At 50.7% G+C, this 20,685-nt stretch overlaps 2 protein-coding genes across 8 annotated transcripts in view; both read right to left on the reverse strand.

Moving 5' to 3' along the window:
- EYA3 (EYA transcriptional coactivator and phosphatase 3) overlaps window positions 1-15,776 on the reverse strand; it is a 51,164-nt gene extending 35,388 nt beyond the window's left edge. For 3 of the 7 annotated variants that reach the window (XM_038160981.1, XM_038160979.1, XM_038160973.1), the window contains exon 1: window positions 7,638-7,727. The gene's annotated coding sequence lies outside the window, so the exon portion shown is untranslated. Of the gene's footprint in view, window positions 1-5,159; window positions 5,275-7,188; window positions 7,556-7,637; window positions 7,728-15,665 lie in introns of those variants that run through there. The other 4 variants (XM_038160974.1, XM_038160975.1, XM_038160978.1 and 1 more) reach the window with 4 other exon arrangements.
- Window positions 9,294-15,798, reverse strand: PTAFR (platelet activating factor receptor). Its single transcript, XM_038160982.1, has 2 exons — window positions 15,666-15,798; window positions 9,294-12,733 (listed from the first exon to the last, which is right to left on the reverse strand). Exon 2 carries the CDS (start codon window positions 12,676-12,678, stop codon window positions 11,611-11,613), a length of 1,068 nt encoding a protein of 355 aa, XP_038016910.1. The 5' UTR covers window positions 12,679-12,733; window positions 15,666-15,798; the 3' UTR covers window positions 9,294-11,610.
- Between the last annotated feature and the right edge of the window lie 4,887 nt (window positions 15,799-20,685).

The following is a 20,685-nucleotide window of genomic DNA, read 5'->3' on the forward strand; positions in this document are numbered from 1 at the left end:
CCAGGATGCCCTTGGCATTTTTGGCCACCTACCCACATGCTGGTTCACGTCCAGCAGCTGTCAACCAGCACCCCCAGGTCCTTTCCTGATGGGCCCCCTTCCAGCCACTCTCCTCCCAGCCTGGAGTGTTCCACAGGATTGCTGTGCCTAGGATGTACTCCATTCCCCTGTCCAGAACATTCATAAAGATATTAAGCAGGACTGGTCCCAATCCTGAACCCTGGGGACCTCCACCAGTGCCCAGCCCCACAGGGATGCTGTTCCACTCCCCTCTCTGGGCCCAGCCATCCTGACAGTTTTAAACCCAGCAAAGAGTACACCTGCCCAAGCCCTGAGCAGCCACTTTCTCCTGGAGAAATGGAGTCAAAGGGTTTACTAAGGTTCAGGTAGACACATCCACAGCCCTTCCCTTATCCACAATGCAAGTCACCTTGTAGAAGGAGATCAGGTTGGTCAGGCAGGATCTGCCTCTCCTAAACACATGCTGGCTGGGCCTGACCCCTGGGTGTCCTGTATGTGCCACACGATGCCACGGGAGATGGTTTGTTCTACAGCCTTCCACTCCACTGAGGGCAGGCTGCAGTCCCCAGACCCATTTTTTGACCCTCCTTCTAGATGGGCATTACACTTGCAAGCATCCAGCCAAGCGGGACCTTCCTGGTTAGCCGGAAGGCTGGGAAATGATGGAAGGTGGCCCAGTGAGCACATCTGCCAGCTCCTTCAGTGCCCTTGACTGGATCCTACGTGGCCCCGGAGACTTGTCTAAGAGGTGTAGTATGTATTTATAGAAACATTCTTTATTGTCTTTTACAGCAATGGCTGTAATGTTTTGTTTTTGTAATGTGCAAGATTTTTGTACAAGTCACCTATGCAGTTATTTTTTCACTCCTTCATTGTTAAGGACCACCACCTTACAATGAACAGCAAGAAAAATACAGGAATTAGGCAGCAGAACAGTGTAGTGTTCCCATATTTTCTGGTGGAGTATCTCATGACAATGTGCCCCATGCTGCTGCATCACCCACACACGGGATCAGAGCAAGCAGCCAAAACAATCCAAGCCATCACCCAAGTGGAGCAGAGCTTTTCCTCACAATGTTTTCACTCTGTGCCCCTCACCACATGACAGCTTCTGAGAGAGGAGCAGAACTTGCCACAGTGCAGCACGGCAGAGCTACCCCTCTATCTTTTTTTTAGATTTAATTAGAATACCCAAATAGAAACAAAAGCAGAAGAGACATATATTGACATTACTATGCACTGCACGATGCAGCAGAGCTCACGGCAAACACTGATACTCCACTACTGGCTTTTCTCATCCTCCACACACACCCACATGCCCCTAGGTACAACACACACAGGTATGTGCAAAATACTGTGGCAACCAGACAAATAAACCTTTGTGATGAGTGCTGCTGGATGAGTCCCTGCTCTCTCTCCATGCTCCTTCCCTTCTTTATCAGCCAGGAAATTTCAGAATTAAACATTGTAAAAGTTACACAGGAGGCATTTTGCATGCCCTGTTTCTGAAGGTATAGATGGTCATGACAAGCCTCCAGATGCTGTCCTGTAGGACTAAAAAAAATCATTATTTGATTAAAATTTCATAACCTTAAAATGGAAAAAAAAAATTGTGCCGTGAGAAATAAAATAAGAAATAAACACAGCGAGAAAATAACTGAAATCAAACATGGAAATACAAATCCAGGTTTCTCCTAAGCAATGCCTGTTCCACTGACAGAAAGGTCCCCATGATTTTTAGATTCTTGAAGGGCTATCAGTGCTCTGAGTGCCTGCAGCTCACTCTGCCTGACCCATGACACATGCTTGTTTTCCCAGTTCTTAGGCAATGCTTTTTCAATTCGATTTTGAAACACAGCAGGAAAAAATTTAATGGGGAAAAGAACTGTTTTCACAAAAGGAAGATTTGGAAAGAACAACTTCATCCTCAAGAAAAACAACTCCCACTGAGCCCAGAAATCATGTGGCAACTCCTGCTAGACAGGGCCAACACACATCACTCACAGGGCAGGAGAACACAGAACTGCTGCTACCTTTCAGTGACAGAACCAAAGCCCAGTGATTTACAGAAACATCAGCCAGGTAGAACAACTGATTCCCTCCTCTTTTCCTGAGGATACAACCTGCAGTGAGATCAAACAGATTTTCCCCTGAAGACCACACAGAATGTGGTACCTCAAATCTCACAGCCTATATACAATTTTGTGTTTCTGCAAATAATTAAACAGGTCACAAACTTCTAGAGCTGCAGCCCCAGACAGAAAAAAAAATGCTGTTTGACTTCCATGGTTTTAAAAACAAACTTCCCAACAGCAGGACATACTGCTCTTAATTCCTCAAAGCCACTTCAGACATATCCTAATAGATTAGGACACTTCCTGAACAAAAGACTGAATTTTTTTAACTTGTCTCAGTCAGACAGCAAATCTGCATCACATTAACCACAAAAAAAAAAAAAAAAAAAAAAAAAGAATTATTGACATTATGCAGTTCTAAATTCCATTTTCAATAAAAGATTTGACTCATACATCTCAAAAAGTCACATAGCTAGCACGAGAGGCTGCCCCAAAATGCACCTATATTTCTATTAGAGGAACTCTTTCAGTACTCAACTGTACTCAGCTCAAGGTCCCAGGAGAAGTGAAGATGACAACTAACAAATAAACAGCCAGCTCATGGTTTGCTCAGAAGCTGATCCGACTGTACAGTGCTATGGGGGGGCCTGAAGAGGCAATGTTTGATCACCAAGGACAGCTTCCCCAAGCACAAGAGCCCAGTCCAGCCCAGGAGGCAAGAAAATGAGCAAATGCAGGGGGAGGACAGTTTGGCTGGACAGATAACTTCTGACTAAGCTCAAAAAGGAAGAATCTGGGAGGTCAAGCAAAGACCAGGTACTTGTGAGGACTTCACCAAAACTGCTGAAGGTGGCTTCCAGGAGGAAATGAACAAGATGATGAAGATATTTTCATTGCTCTAATTTCTTTAGACCTTGGCACTGAGAATCAATCCCTAGCTGGGTAACAAACAAATCCCAGTAAAAGCAGCGCTGTACGCCCCCGAGTGCCTGATGACCACAGACAATCTCGAGCACAAGATGAATGCAGGCAGATGAATGACCCGATCACTGCTTTACTAACAGATCTGTAATCAGTTGATAGTGGCCAGTGATAAGACTGTGCACTTCCATTTCAGCTGACACCACTCCTGCAGTGATCAAAGCTTGTTTAACCTGACACTGTTAAGCTACAACCAGTTTTATCTGACAGCTGGGACAGGTGAGGAGCAGAGCACAGCTCACCTCCACAGCTCTTGGGCCTGGCAGCTCTGTCACCTGTGACCATGGGCCTGTTCCCAGGGGGCTCTGGAAGAGTGAGGAACAGGACTGAAGTCTGGGCAGAACCAAGGCTGACACACACCTTCGGGCTGAACAACAGCCAGGGAATCCGTGTCTTCTTGCTTACCATGTGTACCAGGTAAACTCTGCAAAAGAAGAGCCCACAGCACCTTCTGCTGCCTTTCAGCTCTAAAATCTGTCAGTATCAAGACATTTCCCAAAGGGCTGTCATCTCTGATTTAGGTCTAGTCTGCCAAAAATTAGTCCACTTTTTATTTCCCTCACTGGAAAAAGAAGCTGCATGACATAATGCTGCCAGTAGTTCAATGAAAACTGCACTTTCAGTAAAGACCTGTTATATTTGGGTGTTTTACAACTGCAGCCACAAAAGAATTAATTTCATTCATTAGAGAAAGATGACAACTTGGTACTGGTTTTATTCAGCATAAAGTGAAATTCTTTAGGTGCTGGACAGCTATCATACAGACTAATAATTCCCAGAATTATTCTAACTACCTTTGCTATCTTGTAAAATGCCACCCACAGTGACACCATTGACTCATGGCTTTCCTCAGGTCAGTCAAGAATGAGTATTTTGTAACTTCTCTTATTTTTTAAACCAGAAGAATTAATTTTTGCTCATATCCAGAAACATCAACATAGCAGGACACCTGGCATGTGAGCTAACTACTGGATAGAAGGGGGAAAAAACGTAGAATAAAAAGAATTAAATCTCATGTGTCTTTGTAGTTCTTCAGAATACCATCCAAACTAATGAAGAATAGAAGTGTCCCTGTTAACTCTGAATCACATCTTCTAGAAAGCCCAGCTCCCCTTCCTATACTCCAAAAGTTCTGGATGGACAGGAAATGGGGATTTAAAGGACACAGAATAATTGAGGCACCAGCTTCTGAAATTTCAAGAGCTATTATAAAGGCAGGGAACAAAGCACCAGATATATCCTGCAAGCAGGACCCAACTTGCATGTGAAATTTCAAAGTCCTGAACCAACAGCAATTTTCTGTGACAGTATTTTCCCCAACAGGTAGATAACAACTATGCCTTTACCAAAAGAGCAGCAGGAGGAAATCTGAAGTACAGAAAACCAGTACCACTGTCTTTCTACCCAAAACACCTCCATGTGGTTTTGAAAACAGCTGCTACATTCTTTTCTGTTCTGAATAATTAATAATCCCCTTGTCCTGAACTTTCATTTTTCTACCCTGACCATCTTAAGTCAGTAATATTTAAGGAAGAATTTCTTAAGCTCTCTCAAAAAGAACAGGACAAAAAAAGTGTCCCAGAAAACACACTAGTATGAGACTTACTTATAAAATCCCAGAAATGGAATTACACGTAACAGTGCAGTCTGTATAGAAACAGGAACCAACACCCAAGGTCTAAAGCTGCCCATGCTTTATGTGAAGCTGGTGACTCTCAGGGAAACAGCATGTCAGCACTCAAACGCAACCAACAAACACTTCAAGACTAAGCAGGAAGTTCCTGGGATGCAAGAACAGTGTTCCTGGGACGCAAGAACAGTGTTCTGGTCAAGTCTTAACTCAGGAGAGACCCATCTGCTGCAGAACTGAACTGTTCCATCACCTCTGAAGTTAGGCTAGACATACCCTTAACCCCAAATAAAAGTCTATTTAAGAGATGGAAAGAGTTCCCATGACAATAAGGTATTATTTTTCTAAATACAAGGCTTGTTTTGTAGTTAGCTTGTTCAGTTACAGGACTGATGGGTGACAACCTGGAGAAGACAAAGCAGTGATTGCTGTGAATCACAGTGACACCATACCCTGAAGAGGCTGCTGTGCCCTGCTGTGTCACAGCACTCTCCTAAACATCATGTTGGGTATCAGGAGGAGATCCCAGCCCTTGCAACATCACCTTCACTGAGGCTCTGGAGGCAGCTGCAAGAAGAAAGAAAGGATTTGAAGTTACTCCCTCAGGTACAGGAGTGCCTCCAGTCATGGCATCTGCACAAACTAACCCAGAATCACTGCCAGAGAGGGGCCACCAGAGAATACTGATGAAGAGAGGCTGGCTTGCAGCCCTTTAACTGAGTAGAGGAAAAAAATTCTAGACAAACCAGGATGAAATAAAGAAAATAAATTAAGGGTAAGACAAAAGCAAGAAAAAGCTGAAAAATACCATCCTCAATGTATAACCAATCAGTGAGTGATGCTGGTCATGGTACAGGGGGAAAAACCACCCCCAAGTTCCTGAAAGAAGACCCTGTCCAGAGATGGGAGGTCTGTAGACACGGGTTGGTGCAAGAACACGTATAAAATACCAGCTGTTAAGTCCTGACACAATTCTGTTTCAGGCTCAAAAGTTTCCCCACCTCTCCATCCTGGCAGCTCCTCTTCCAATCACAGGGTTTTGCAGACCAAATAAAAGTTTCATCAACCATCCATTTTCTAAGAGCAGATTTCAGGGGAAAAGAGCAAAGACTTGTCAAGAGGGGAAAAAAATAACCCTAATTCTGCAACCTGAGAATACAGGCATGGAGCTACTCACACCCCAATGACTTGCCATCTGCTCTATGCCTTTATTACCTTGTGTATAGCATGGCATGCACACAGGCACACACTGCTTGCCTGACTTTTAGTTAAATTAAAGTACTTTAGTATATTTTATCTAGTTTTATGTTTAGCAATCTATAACCACCTTTTGGTACACAGAAGTTAGGAAATGGTACATTAATCTACTATACAGGGCTCCAACTCATTCATACAGCACACGGAAACCCATTTATAGTGTCCTCTGACATATTCAGATCAAAATTCATTCAACATCTGGAGATTTCCAGGGCAAAGTTTGGAGAAGTTACAAGTACTTCCAAAGTCACCAATGACTTGGGAATTCCTACACCTACTGCATACATCTGTGACCGTTTTTCAAACAAATTCTTTGAAAAGCAACAATTTCTCAATCAGATGTGCTGCACAACCCAACAACACAGTTCTCCAAGTGCCACAACTGCTGCTGAGGCGAGAGCTGAGGGGGAGACAAAAGCTGCAGGTAAACACTGCAGGAATTGCAGCAGCTTGGAAACTGCAGGCCCTCGAGCTCAGGACGTTTCTGACAGAGCAGGGAGAATGCACCAGCAGATCACTGCTTGTGTGGCAAAAGCTGGATGGAGAACCCCACAAGTAAGAGGGATGACACCATGAGGTAGCAAGGAAAATCCCTCGAATACAGCAGGTTCAGCCCAACAAGCCTGCAGGGTTGCAGGCTGAGAAAACCGCCAAGTTCATACATTTTTAAAAGTAACTTCTTACGAAACCACTGACTTGAGGCACATGAATTGTGGTTTTTAGCTAAACATACCTTTTTCAGCTTCCAGAGTTTAAGATAATCCACAAGAGACAAAACTGAAGGAAACCAAACAAGTGGCAGATAAGATTTTTATGATTATCATTATCTTCATCAGTATGTTGCTTGTCAGTTACCAGTTGGAGGTTACTACACTACAGATTAAGTGTATCAAAGAAGCACAGCTAGCTTCGTTCTGAAAGCAAATTCCACTATGATTCTTTGTTTGATGCTCCATCAGAAGGGCTACAGCTATGCTCCATCAAGGACTAGCTCTAGTCTGGAGACCATTCAGTCACACCATGCTGCACAGCAACCAAACTAACAAGCAAGGCATTCTGTGCTGGACCTGGCTGCACATAAAGCTCCAGCAACTCTGCACAGCATTCCCAGAACCAGGAACATCCAGCAGAGCCCATCTGGATCCAACCTCACCCGTGAAGCCCAAGCCCAGCTCAAACATCCTATTAGAGTGCACAAACTCCATCACAAGCAGCTAAACCCACCCAAGAGCGACGCAGGTGTGCTGAACCGTGCCCTGGGGAAGCACAGCCTGTGCCCGGCCATGTACCGAGCCCCGGGCAGACCGCGGGCCGGCTCCGGATCCCTCTGGCCTCTCCTCAGTGCCAGGGCGAGCCCAGGGAGCCGGGCACTGCCCCCGATCTTCTCCCAGCTCTTCCACGCACCGGCAGCGGCCAAGAAGCCGGGACAGCCGGGCACACCCCGCCGGGCTCGGGGGCGGCCGGACAAGGTCCAGCCCCGCGCCACCGGGGCTGCCGCGGCCCCTGGGGCCCGCGCTCGGGCGGAGGCAGGGGCAGCAGCACACGCTGAGCACACGCGTCGGCCTCGCCGCCCGCAGCCTCGCAGCCCCGGCCCGCCGGTGCCAGCCCGAGCCTGCGAACGGCACCGGGGGCTGCGGGGGCGCTTCGTGCGCAGGGCTCGAGCAGGCTCTTACCGAGAGGCGGCTCCGGAGCCGGGCCCGGGGCCCGCAGCGGACATGGCAGCGGCGCCCGCGCTCCCCGCCCGCCGCCGGAACAGAGCGCGGCGCCGGCAGTGGCGTCACTGCCCGCCCGGCCGAGGCGGGGCCGCGCCGCTGAGGGGCCCGGGCCGGGCCGCTGCCGTGCGGGAGCCGTTGCCGTGAGGGGGCCGCCGCCGTGAGGGGGCCGCCGCCGTGCGGGAGCCGCCGCCGTGAGGGGGCCGCCGCCGTGCGGGGGCCGTTGCCGTGAGGGGGCCGCCGCCGTGAGGGGGCCGCCGCCGTGCGGGAGCCGCCGCCGTGCGGGAGCCGCCGCCGTGAGGGGGCCGCCGCCGTGCGGGGGCCGCCGCTGCGGGTCGGGCGCTGTGGCGACCCCGGGGTCGCCCTCACTCACTGTCCCCCGGTATTTAAATAGAGGGGAGCCCGGCCGGCTGCCGGCAAAGCCGCTCCATCACCGCCCTCAGCCGGGCAGGGGAGAGCAAACAGAACGAAAGGCCGGCGGGGCGAGAGCAGGGCAGGAGAGATCTCTCACCCAGCACCGGTACGGCAGGCATGGCCCGGCCGGGGGAATCCGTTTAATTTATTGCGAGATAAATCAGAGTGGCGTAACGAAAAATAAACCCACATCTTAATCCCCCACCCCTCCGGGCTTGCCGGACTCGGCTGTATTCCCGATTCTGTTCGTCCTCTCCTCAGCGTTGCAGGGAGCGGGGAACAGGGGATCACACGCTCCCTTCCACCCTCACTCCCTCAGGGATGGACTCCTCAGGATTTTCCCCGCTCCAGCGTGGGGTATTGCCCCACGGGGTCAGTCTTCCAGGAGCAGCAGCTCCACTCGGGTCCCCCGTGGGGTCACAAGTCCTGCCAGGACCCTGCTCCGGCACGGGCTTCCCCCGCGGTCACGGCTGCTCGGGCATGCCCTGGGCTCCTCCGCGGGCTGCAGGGCCATCTCTGCACCCCTGCCCACCCTGCGCTGCAGGGCAGTCTCAGCCCCAGCACCCGGAGCAGGTCCTGTCCTCCTTCCCCACCGACGCTGGGCTCTGCAGGGCTGTTTCTCACATATTCTCAATTCTCTTTTCTTTGGCTGCGCATTGCTCCTATGCAATAAGTGGTTTTCCTTTTTTATTATGTTGTCCCAAAGGTGCTGCCACCGTCACTGATGGGCTCGGGTCCGCCCTGGAGCCGAATGGTTTTGGCTTCATTGGACACGGGGAAAGCTTCTGACAGCACAGAAATCACCCCTGCAGCCCTCCGCACTCCCCGCCTCCTCCGCTACCACAGCCTGGCCCTGCAAACCCAATTTGTTTAAATGGTTTGTCACATCGCAGCCACACAATTGTCTGTATAAATTTCCCATATGCAGGCACAAGAGTTCAGGGGGTTTTGTCTGGTTGGGTTTTGGAGAGCTCTAGCAGATACTTCAGAAGTTGCTTCCTATCTGAAATTGTTTCTTCCCCTTCCCTTTTAGCAGGTAGAAGCTTGCTGAGCCTTTAATTTCACCCTTCCCAAGAGTTCATATGATGGCTAAAAAAAACAAAAAGAAGACACATTGAAGCTGTTTCAGTGTGGTACCAAGGCTTTCCCTCAAGTATAAATACAGAAAGATGAGAAGGTGGGAAAAGTTAAAGGGCAAAACACTTGGGGAACACACTTTATTTAAAAGAACTTTTGAGGATCCATTTCATTGCAAGGTAAAGCAGAGTAATGCAACATTGCAGTAAGAACAAGAAAGTATTTCCAGGAAGTAGCAGCTTAGCCTGTTTTTTAGAAATGCATTTTTACTGACTAATTAGCATAATATCTCCTTAAATGGCCTGGGGGCTTTTCTCTCTGCTTATCATTTTCCTCAGATGCAAGTTTATGTTTGTTCCCTGAGCCCACAGTGCTGGCTGTGGAATAAAGCCTGTTACATACCCATGGTAAAGAGCTAAACTGTACACTCTTGCAAGCTTTCCAAGAACCAGTGGAAGAACATGCCAGCTTTCCATGTAAAAATCCTTTCCATTTCCTCCAAGAGTTGCCAAGCTCCATCTATCAGGGCTTTATGGTCTGTGAAATGAGAGCTCCACTACTGCTGGGAGCCAAGGGGGGAAAGCAGACCCCCCCCCTCTGCCAGCTATGAGAGCTCCTCATCTAGAATGTGCTCACAGAACAGTGCAGAAACAGGCAGGTTCTGGTTTTTAAATTACAGAAATTGCTCCCTTCCTGTGTGCTGTGGCTCTGCAGATTCAGGGTGCATCTTTGAACGTGTCTGAGGAGCATGAGGTACTGGCAAGTGTTTGTCGTGGGTGGCTGTTGCTGGAGCAGAGCCCAGGACTAGGAGGGAGATGCACTCTTATTGTGATCAGACTCTTTCCTCTGGCACTGGGCCCGGAGTGCAGGGCTGGCCCGGCCAATGGCCTTAGAAAAATAAACATCTTAATTCTTTTCCTTACTGGAACAAATAAGGACAAAAGCTGCCTGAGGAGCTCCAGAGGATACATCTGAAGGACCTGTATCTCCGCTGGCAAAGCAGTACAAATATTGGTCCTGTCTTTGGAAAGGCTTGAGCTTCTCTCTCCTGTTCCTGGGCGATGTGGGAGGGCTGCTGTCCTGCACATGAATAATTGGTGTCACAGGTCAGATACACTGTTCCTGTCATCAACAGACTAGGACGTTTAGGGAACCAACAACTGTTGTGAAATCAAGTAAGTTCCCTTCCCTCCCCAATTTCCTGTGCTAGATTGAGCAATTTGGGTGAGAAAAGGAGCCCTAAGTGTCTCATGACTGGTAACAGAACTCAGCACCCATGGAAAACCACTTGGCCTGGGCCCCAGGGGACTGCATCCAGCCCTGGGCGAGGGCCTCCTCTGCTGCTGGAGTGTGCGAATTATTTGTCTGTCAAATGTCCTGACCTAACACTTCACTTACTGTAGAGCAAGAACTAGTCAGCTTCGAAAGGATGGAGGAAAAAATAATGTAATGGCTATAATCCTAAAATAAATAAATAAGTACAAAGATACAGAAGCATTTTAAGCTTTTTTTCCTTATCATAATGCCCATGCTGACAGTAGCCCTCTGTTATCTGGAGCCTCCTGACCAAGACTGGGTGTCTGCAGTCAGTCAGAAATTACTAAACTGAGTGCATGAGGCCGCTGGCTGGCCAGTTCTGCTTTCACACAGGAAGCCAGGGCAGACCATAGTGCCCTTTGGCAATAATGCTCATCGGTGGAGGGAGGGGGAGAGATGTGCTGAGGGACTGCCAATTTCTCTTCCTTTCCTTCCCTACTTTACTGACCCAAGAACTGGAAGCAAAGATTCATAGTAGCTACTCCCAGACATCTGTCAAGTTTGGATCCCAGCAGACCATGTGAGTTGCTAAGAAGGGATGAAGGGATGGGAGGTGATCTCTTTGACAGCAGTCGAGGAATTCCATGGACTATGTCTCTAACAGCCACTCAAGAGCTTCATTAGCTCAGACTCTCTTCACCAGACTATGTAAGCTGCTTACAAGAGCCAGCTGATGATACTCAGAGACCTGGAAGAACAGATGGAGCTCTTAGAAGTCCCTTACAGGTCTGATACCTGATCCACTGTGAGAGCTGGGCAGGCAGAGGAGCAGGGATGGTGCTGTCTGGACGGACACAATGGGTAATTTTGGTACACTCAGCTTCTAGCTGCTCACTGCAGAGGCTCAGTGACACACTTCTTTCCCATTAAAGCAGTCATCTGAGCTGTTCTCAGTGCCCATGAGAACACCAGCCTGGACAGAAGGAGCTTTGCTGCCAGATTACTGCAGGTTCCAGTTCAGCCCTTTGCATGTGACAGAAGAAAGGAGCATCCATTCTTCTGTCTAATGGGAAAAAGAAAATGTAAAATCCTGGTCCTCTGTTGTGTCCCTTGGTACCTCTTTTTGAGAAAAGATGAGTGAATAATTCCCACCTCTGCATGTGCAATCAGAAAACACCGAGTGGCCCTAACAGATCCTAATGGCATCCTCTTGGTGAATGGTGCCCTCAATCACTGTATCAGTTGTTTGCCTGGAGCATTTGCGACTCCCTTTCATGCTTTTCAGGTTTTCTGAAACATGCTTCTGAAACTTCTTGGTGAGGAAGCAGTAGATGATCGGGTCCAACACGCAGTTCGTACTCAAGAGGCACAAAGTCACCTGGTGAGCATCGTTGAGCTGCTGGCGCAGCTGACAGTTTTCCTTCTTCCACTGCTCCAGAACAGTCAGAGTCCAGGGCAGGTCCACGATGTGATGGGGCACAAAGCTGATGATGAACACAGCCAGCACTGTGCACACCATCCAGAGGGCTCTTTGCTTGACGTGAGCGCTCTTCCGTGGATGCACCGACTTGGAGAACAGGGTCCTGATAATGACAATGTTCCAACCCAGTATTAAAAGGAAAATGATATAGAAGAGGATGCAGATGATGACATGAATGGCGAGAACAGCTGAAACACCACTCGTGGTGTCATAGCGCTCGAAGCACCGCGTGAAATTCCTGGAGCCGACCTCCTCCTGATTAGTATTATTGTCAAAAAGGTAATACAAAGAGCTGCCCACTATTATGATCCAGATAGCTGCTGAGAGGTAGATACCTCTTCTCTGGGTGGTCAGCTGAGCAGCTTTAATAGGATTAGTCACAGCTTGGTAACGGTTGTATGTGATGACCATCAGAAAGGCAACAGAAGTGTAGGTATTAACAAAAAAAAACCAGCCAGCCACGTTACAGAGGAACTCGGGCATGATCCAGTCTCCATGGTGGTGGTAGTAAACAATCCACATTGGCATTGTAATTAAGAAGAGCAAGTCAGCTATTGTCAGGTTCACCATGAATATCTTGATTTCATTGAGTTTCTTGGTGGGGTAAATACGGCTGAAAATCCAGAGAACATAGCAGTTGGCAACAAAGCCTAGAATGAAAATAATGCTGTAGAAAACAGTGAAAAGGCTGTAGCGAAACTCAGAGTCTATGTGGCACGAAATCTGGAAATCAGTACTGCCTTCTGCACCTCCTTTGCCTTTTCCAGACATCATGGTGTTGAGTGGCCACGTCTGAAGCTCAGTTTCCTACCGCAGCTTTTCTTCTTACCTAAAAGTAGACAGCAGAAATCAAGCTGATTGGTTTGGCACCATTGCTAAGCCAAACCCAACCTTTCTTTATCAGTTGACTATGACCATAGGAGTTCTGCTGATGCCTTGGTTCCAGCCAGACACCTGCTCTGTCTCCTTGGTCTTCTCTTTGATCCAGTTTCCACAGCATACAAACCTCTGTGTCTTCATCCAGCATTGTTTGCTGCAGTGAGGTCTCAGATCACTCATCTCTAATCTTAAAACACTTTTCTCCATGAAAGTTCTTAGATAAAAGTAATCTGTTACTGCCATGTCTCAAGATTCTTAATCTTTTACTAGAATCAGAAGTGTTTTCTGTGACTAATCCTCTCCCTGTATGTGGTTTTTCTTTCTTCCTCTGCCACCTCCCCCATGCCCCTACCTCCCACCACAGTTCCTGACACTTTTTAACTTCTTTACACTTATTTTAAAGAATTCCGGATGTGAAACAATATGTGGTAAAAACCTCTCCCAGTACCCCAGAAGAGCTAGGGTTGGAAAAGACCTTAGGAGATCCCCTGGCCCAGCCCCTGCTGGTGCAGATTACCCTGAGCAGATTGTGCAGGAGGGCATCCAGGCAAGGTTTGAATAACTCCAAGGAAGGAGACTCCACAGCCTCTCTAGGCAGCCTGTTCCAGGGCTCTGTCACCCTCACAGCTAAGAAGTTTTTCTCATATTCAGTTGGGACTTCCTGTGTTTCAGTTTATGCCTGGTGTCCACGTCCTGCTGCTGGGCACCTCTGAAAAGAGTCTGACCCTGTTCCCCTGACCCCTCTCTGCCGACACGGACAGACAGGGATGAGGTCCCCTCTCAGATGTCTCTTTTCAAGGCTGAACAGCCCCAGCACCCTCAGCCTTTCCTCACCAGAGAGATGCTCCAGTCCCTTCATCATCTCTGCAGCCTCTACTGGACCCACTCCAGGAGCTCCATGGCTTCCTTGAGGCCTTTAACTATAGATTGAGGAGCCCAGAAGTGGCCACTGCACTCCAGATGTGGCCTCACCTGGGCTGAGTAGAGGGGTGGCATCACTTTCCTCACCTGCTGCTCCTGAGCAGGTGGCCTTGTGTCTCAAAATGTTCTGGATCCTCCCCAGCAGCAGGCAGTGCCAGGAACCCCCATCCCATCCTCTGTGGGCTGGGTCCCCCCCGGGTGCCTCTGTGCTGTTGTTCCTCATTTACACATTCACACATTTGCAATTTTCCTCTGCAAATAGGGAAGTCAGCTGGAGCTCGAGTTGCTCTCCCTTTTTCTGCAGAATTGCAACCCTTGGCACTCCTCTCCAGTCGTTAGAAGAGGAAGGCAGCACTCATCTTCCTGAGGGCCCTGTCCTTCCTCACCCCTCCCAGGTCCCCTAAGGACACAATTACAAGATGTGGACCTTTCCAGGCAGCTGCGTGCTGGGCACTGCTGAGTTCCAAGTGTCCTTAGGCTCAGTCTTCCAGGCACGGTCTGAGCAGAATGGACACGCAGCCTGGCAGTGCTGGGAGCTGGCCCCAGGTGACACGTGTACTTCTTCTCATTCACCTTGATTTCTGTCACCCTTCTGAGAGCTCCCTGATCTCCAAAGAGCAGTAGATTATTGAGGTGGACTTTGTCACAGAGAGTCTAATGTTTGGTACACTAGTCTGACATTAGAATAAGGAATAAAAACCCGAGAAGTCCTAACTACTTAAGATCATTAGAGAACTCCTTTTTTTTTCTTTTTTTCAATTATGTGCCATAAATTCACACTGCTGTGACTATCTGAAACACCAGCAAATAGTTCTGGTGCTTAGGGCTGGGAACTTTGCAATTAAAGGTGATCTATTTCTGTGGCACCAGACCTGAGTATACCAAGAGTATAGATAAAAAACAGGTAATGCATCTCTCTAGCAGGATTCATGAGGAGAAGTACTTACACCAACACATGGGCACTGCTCTTGTTCACAAAGTCCCTTCAGACAGTGCCCCAGGGCACTGTCCACCCACACCTCCATTTCTGGTTCTGCACAACGGCATGGTGGCCACCAAACTTTGCCCAAGAGCTCTGGTGAACTTTACTGTCTGCAGACTGCACACCAGCTGCCAGATTCAGCAGATGGGGTGGAAGGGAGAGTGAACATGCATGTCCCCTTCACAGCAGGGTTGGGCACAGAAGCTTGAGCCACAGGGCTGTGCTCGTAAATGGAGGGGTGAGTGTGAGAACATGCTCTGTGACTGCTTCCAGGCTGCTGAAATCTCTGGCAAAGGTGATCTGTGGGAGATGGCAGTGCCTTCTCCTGGCCCCAGCACCACCTGGTAGAGCTCAGTTATCTTTGCATTAGAGGCTACGCTGTGCCAGTGCCAGGGTCCTGCAGGGAGTCGCAGGGGAGCTGTCCTTTCCTTCTCATGAGCCAGCTGAGATGTTCTACAGAGCACAGCCAGAAGGGAACATAGCACCGTTCCCTAGGGAATTTACCTAGGCTGATGTCTCTGTACATTTGTGACTGCCCTGAGCCCTGGAGAGCTCTGTGGGGGCTCTCCTCAGCCTGTCCTGCTGAGGCAGTTCCCCTTTCTCTGAAGCCTGTTCGTGCTGCCCATGCCAGCAGAAAGGCAAGCAGGGCAGGGTCCAGGGGCTGTGGGTCCTGTTCTCTGCTGCAGCAGCAGCCTGTGCTGCCTGGCCAAACCCCCTGAGACCTCCAGCCCAAGCCACTTGTCCCCCAGCCAGTCATTCCAGGTGGTTTGCACCATCAGCTGCACTGGATGCAGGGCTGAAGGTGGAAGAAAGCAGCAGGGTCAGGGCACCTGCTGATCCTGCTCCTGGTCTATAGACTCTGCCATGGGCTGTGGCCTCCCAGTCAGGATTTACTGGCTTACAGATGCAAGCAAGCTCTGCCATCAGCAAGAGTATATCCCAAGAGGAATAGTACTAATAAAGTATATTTTCTGCTTACCAGAGTTGAAAAAAATTCAGCACAATATGTCCATCTTCAGCCTTAGTAGCAGTGAGGGTTTCGCTGAGGATGCTTGGTTGTCTGCCAGATGTTATTTTCCCTGCCCTGGGGCTGGACAGTCTCTGCGCTGGCAGCTCTTAAGAGCAGGGCACCAGAATGGGACCAACGGTAGCATGACTGCAGAGTCACTAGAGGAGAGGAAATGTGTGACATCATCAAGGAAATGAGAAATAAAATAAGCTGTAGAGGAAAGGCAATTAGCCACGGCAAAGGTCTGCAAAGTCCTTAAGGCTTTTTCCTCAGAGTATCTCTGCTTCTGATGATCCTGAAAGAGGGCAAAATTGGGATTTTCCTCTAAAGGCAGAATAAGAATCCACTCTGTGTCCCCAGTTAGATTTGGGAATAGACAACTTTTTGAGCATCTTTCTCCCAAACAGATGAATGGCAGAAGAGCTTCCACCTAATAATTTCCCAAGGAAACTAATATATGGACAAGTTCATTTCCTAGCGCTCTCCTTCACACTTGTGGTGGAACTAATTCAGGAATTCCACCATCCCAAGCCTCCCTTTATCTCAGGGATATTCAACAGACAGAGAACCACAGCAGGGCAGATTGTTACTTGTCCCAAAAACGATCACATTATGGCCACTGGTACCTGTGTCCCATACACCATCACATTTTGGCCACTGTTAGCTGTGTCCCATACACCATCACATTATGGCCACTGGTACCTGTGTCCCATACACCATCACATTATGGCCACTGTTAGCTGTGTCCCATACACCATCACATTATGGCCACTGTTAGCTGTGGCAGCCTGAAGCTCACTCAGCATGGTAATGCTGATGGTGGGGTGCTCAGAGACACCAGTGACAAGCAAAGCTGCACACATGTCCCAGCCAAGCTGTAAATCCCAGGCTGTAGCTCCCATGGTGGTGGTTACCCTGCCCTCCATGCCTGCCTCTGCTCTTACACCTGCATGCAGCACGGATGTGAGCTTAGAGGAAAAACCTCTCACCTGACACACCTACAGAGCCCTGAGTCTGGTGCTTGGGGTCACTGTGAAAAACACTGGAGCAGAGCCACAGAGTCCCTCCCCAGGACAAAGGGGTGTCTGAGCCTGCCACAAGGCTGCTGAGCAATGGCAGGGCCCAGGCAGCTGCAGAAGAGGCCACTCTGCCCAGGAGATCCTCTGGGAAGGCTGGGAAAAGCTCTCCTGGCTCTTCTCAGGCAATGCCCTCTGTGGCAAACATTCCATAGAAGGTCCTGGCCATGTCCATGCTGTGGGGGCACCAGAGACCCCCATGGTGTGGCTCCATGTCCTCGAGCCACAGGGACAGGCTGAGGGTTGTGTGCCCTGGGCCTCACCACTGAGGACACCAGCCAAACTTCTCCAAGAGCAAGGAGCTGGCACAGATACTGGGACACTTTCAAGTCACACTTTTGTTGTTGGGCTGGTGAGCCCTGGCTCTGAGCTGGGATGTGGCAATCTCCTCATCAGTGAGGGAGATGGGGTACTGACAGAGGGGCCAAGGTGGACAGCAGCACTGCTGCTCTGTGCTGGCTTTTGGCTCACCCGGCCTGAGGAATCCCAAGGTTTTGGGCAACCATCACCATTCCAGAACCCACTCACTGTCTGTGCCAGTGCCTGGATGTCTCCAGCCAGGGCCAGGCAAAGCCCCAGCACCAGTCTGGGCTTCTTTGCTTGGATTGGCTCTTCCCTGGCTCTTCTCCAGAGGGTGTAGGTGGCCTTTCCCAGGGCCACTACAGAGGGAAACACCTGACATGCACAGTGCTCTGAAGGTGTGCATCCAGGTGTGCATCCAGGTGGCAGGCAGCCCCAGGACTCCTAGGGGAGCTCCAGCCAGGCTGGAGATGTGCAAGGGCTCTGCAAACTGCAGGACAATCCATGTCCTGCTGCTCTGAACCCCTCTCAGGGGGAGCTCCGAGACAACCAGAAGTCCGTGGACACCACAACTGGCACCACAGCACAGGGTGGCCCCTGAGCAGAGGGGAACCCCTGGGCTGTGAGGGAGCCCCAGAGCACCTGCAGCACAGGGATGGAAGCCTTGGCAGGGTGGGCTGCACGGGGGGCTGGCTTGTGGAGCAAGGGACAACCAAGCTCTGTCTGTCAGGCCACATGAGGGTGAGCTGAGGCTCCTGCAGTGACGCCCCAGAGCTGTGCTCAGATGGAAGCTGCAGCCATCTCCGTCCCTCTGCCACCCGACATCCTCCCTCCTTTCCCCTTCCCATCAGCTGCTACAAGGATGAAGGAACCTGATCCTTCATGGATGAGACAGAGCCCCAGCTCTGCCTTTAGGCTGCTCCTGGGGGTTTAAGCTTAAAACCAAACAAGATCCTGCCACAGAGGCTGGCTGACAGCCAGCCCGAGTCTCTGGGAAGAACAGCCAGCAATGTCAGGGGCAAGGGGAGTGCTCGCAGGGGATGTAGCAACACTGGACAAATCTTGGTTCACTGTCCTGCCACAACCCAGCTCTTAGAGGAAATGAAAGCCCAGGGGGTTTTGGGCTGGGGAGGAACCTTCAAAAGTCTCCATCCTTCCTCTGCTCAGCCCTGCAGCATGGCCATTCTGCACCATCAGGTCCCTTTGCCCCCATACAGTGCCCACAGCCAGCTCCTCCCTCTTACTGCCTTCCCACCTGGGGACCCTCTTTCCCTGCTCTCCTGGCCCTGCTGCCAAGTGCTGAGCACTCCGATATTAAGATGCATTTTGCCAGGGGAGGCTGGGCTCGTTCAGCACTCCTGGCATTCTGGCTGCCCTGTGCTTTACACTGTTTCCTGTTCTTCCTGCTCAGGGAGTGCACAACACACCAGCTGACAGCTCTGACAGCAATGCAAGGCTGAGTTGAGGAAAAAAAAAATCTTGAAAATGCCTTTACTTTCATCAAGCCAACTTGCAACCTAATAAAAAACAAATAAACTTCTCTTACTCTGATTCCCATAGATGCTGCTAAGGAGCACTGATAGTCCTTCAGGTTGTTGTACGTGCTGGATCCCAGAGCAGCTGTTTCAGATTCCACTCCCTGGGGATAACCCCACTCAGGCTGACTGGTGAGCAGGGGCTGCTCCCCATGGGTCTGGCACCCAGCAGCGTTCTTGTGGCAGCACATGCTGCCATGGCAGATGCCCAGTGCCTCCTGTAAGCCCCACCTGCCTCTGGCACATGCCCTTGAGGTTGTTTCCTCCTTAGATGTAGCCTGGTAGCAACATATTCACTTTGGATAACCACATGTAAATTTTGTAGGGATCAGAAACTCTTGGTTTTTTTAAGCAAATACCCAGAGATTTCTTCCCAAGAGCAAGCTACACTGCGTGGGCAGAGAAGAGCTCTCCAAGGAGTGCAAATGGAGGAGCAGCATTTCAGCTGATGGGTCTGTGGCTGCCTGTCAGTGACACAAGCAGCAAACAAGGACAAGATGAAACTCCAACATGCAGCTTGTGACAGCAGCAGCCACTGGCACACAGGTGAGCTTGATCCCTGCTGGCGCCAGTCCCCAGGACACACTCTTGAATACCAGGATGGGTCTTTGAAAAAGCATGTAATTCTTTTGGAGCTGCAGCACACGCTCAGCTGTGCTGAGCTGTCTGTGAGTTCCCACTACTCACAGAACACTCCGCAGAATTCTCTTTCGCTTGCTGCAGGCTGAGCACAGCCTGTCCCCACCTCCTTACCAACCCTGCAGGAATGTGCCCCGGAGCTGGGCTTGCTCAGCAGGAAAACACACCAACCCACGGGCCAGAAGGCACTCCTGGGGCAGTGGCAGTGGCACTCCCTGGGTCCCCTCTAAGGCAGGGCATGGCTTCTGCAGCTGGCTGTGCCACAGGGATTGCCCAGCCTGGCAGAGAGTGTCACTGCTGGTAGCTGGAAGCCTCCCCAGCAGTGGGTGAGGCAGGCAGCAGGGCAGCCTCCAGCTGTTTGTGGTTCCCAAGCCCAGCCCTGCTGCACTGGGCAGAGGGGTGAGCTCATGGGCCACCGTGTCAGGATTTGTGTGCTACAGCCCCAGGCTGTCACAGCTCTGCTGGAGACAAAAGCCATGTCCTGCCTGAGCTGCCACAGCTGGGACAGTGCTCTTGCTGCTTCCAACTGCAGTGAGACACCTCCTGCTACAGCTGCTGGCCTTCTGCCCCATCTGCCTGCCCAGCCTGGGCAGGGGCTGTGCACAAGTGGGATGAGGGACCTGCCCTCCTTGAGAGGCTCCAAACACTGCCTCCTCTTCCTCACAGGAGTAAGGTCCAGGCTTGTTTCCCAGCATCCAAGCAAAGCCAGGGTCGTTGTCACTCAGGGCTGGAATGGGTGACAGCAGCCCCCTCCCACAGCCCCAAAGGCAGCAGCAGCAGCTGCCTGACTCACGCTGTCACAATGCTCTCATCACCCCATCCCTGCTTGCTGGCACACAGAACAAGGAGTGTCTCTTCACACCCTGCTGGGAGGATGAAGATGTCTCGGAAGCCCTTGGCGCTGTCTGAGGTGCCACGGCTCAGAGATCCACGGGGGATGCTGAGCCAGCCCATGTCCTGAGTTACCCAGGCACAGAAGGAGCTTGTGGAGCTTGGGGAGGGAGGCCTGGGAGAGCAAGCAGAAGGGAAAGGAGCGTCTTACCTTGGGGCCATAGATCACCTGCTCCAGCTCAGTCGCAGACCCCAGCCCACCAGGTCCATGCTGCAAGGGGAGACCAGCAGGGCTGAGCCGTGTGTGTGTGCTGCTGCCTGGGAAGAGGCTCTGACAGGAAAGAGGGCGTGGTGCTGGCTCCCAGGTGAGTGACTCACTTCCCTCTTGGCACTTGTGACCTGCTTAGCTGTGCCCTGGCTGCACCCTGGAGCTTGACACCAGTTCCTGTGGTCCTTCCTCGGGCAGGCAGCAGACGTGACACAGTGGCTGAGGCTCCACTGATGGTGAGGGGCTTGTCACACTCCTGTGGCACCTGGTGCCTCACAGGCCAGAGATGGGGTAGCCCAGCCCTGAGCAGCTCCAGGTCAGGGGCACTCCCTGGTCGTGCC

The sequence above is a fragment of the Motacilla alba genome, chromosome 23, assembly GCF_015832195.1.
Source record: "Motacilla alba alba isolate MOTALB_02 chromosome 23, Motacilla_alba_V1.0_pri, whole genome shotgun sequence".
In the NCBI taxonomy this organism is placed as follows: Eukaryota; Metazoa; Chordata; class Aves; order Passeriformes; family Motacillidae; genus Motacilla; species Motacilla alba.

Excerpts from the sequence above, each read along its gene's own strand:
- PTAFR (XM_038160982.1), bottom strand. The coding sequence starts at position 12,678 with ATGATGTCTGGAAAAGGCAAAGGAGGTGCAGAAGGCAGTACTGATTTC.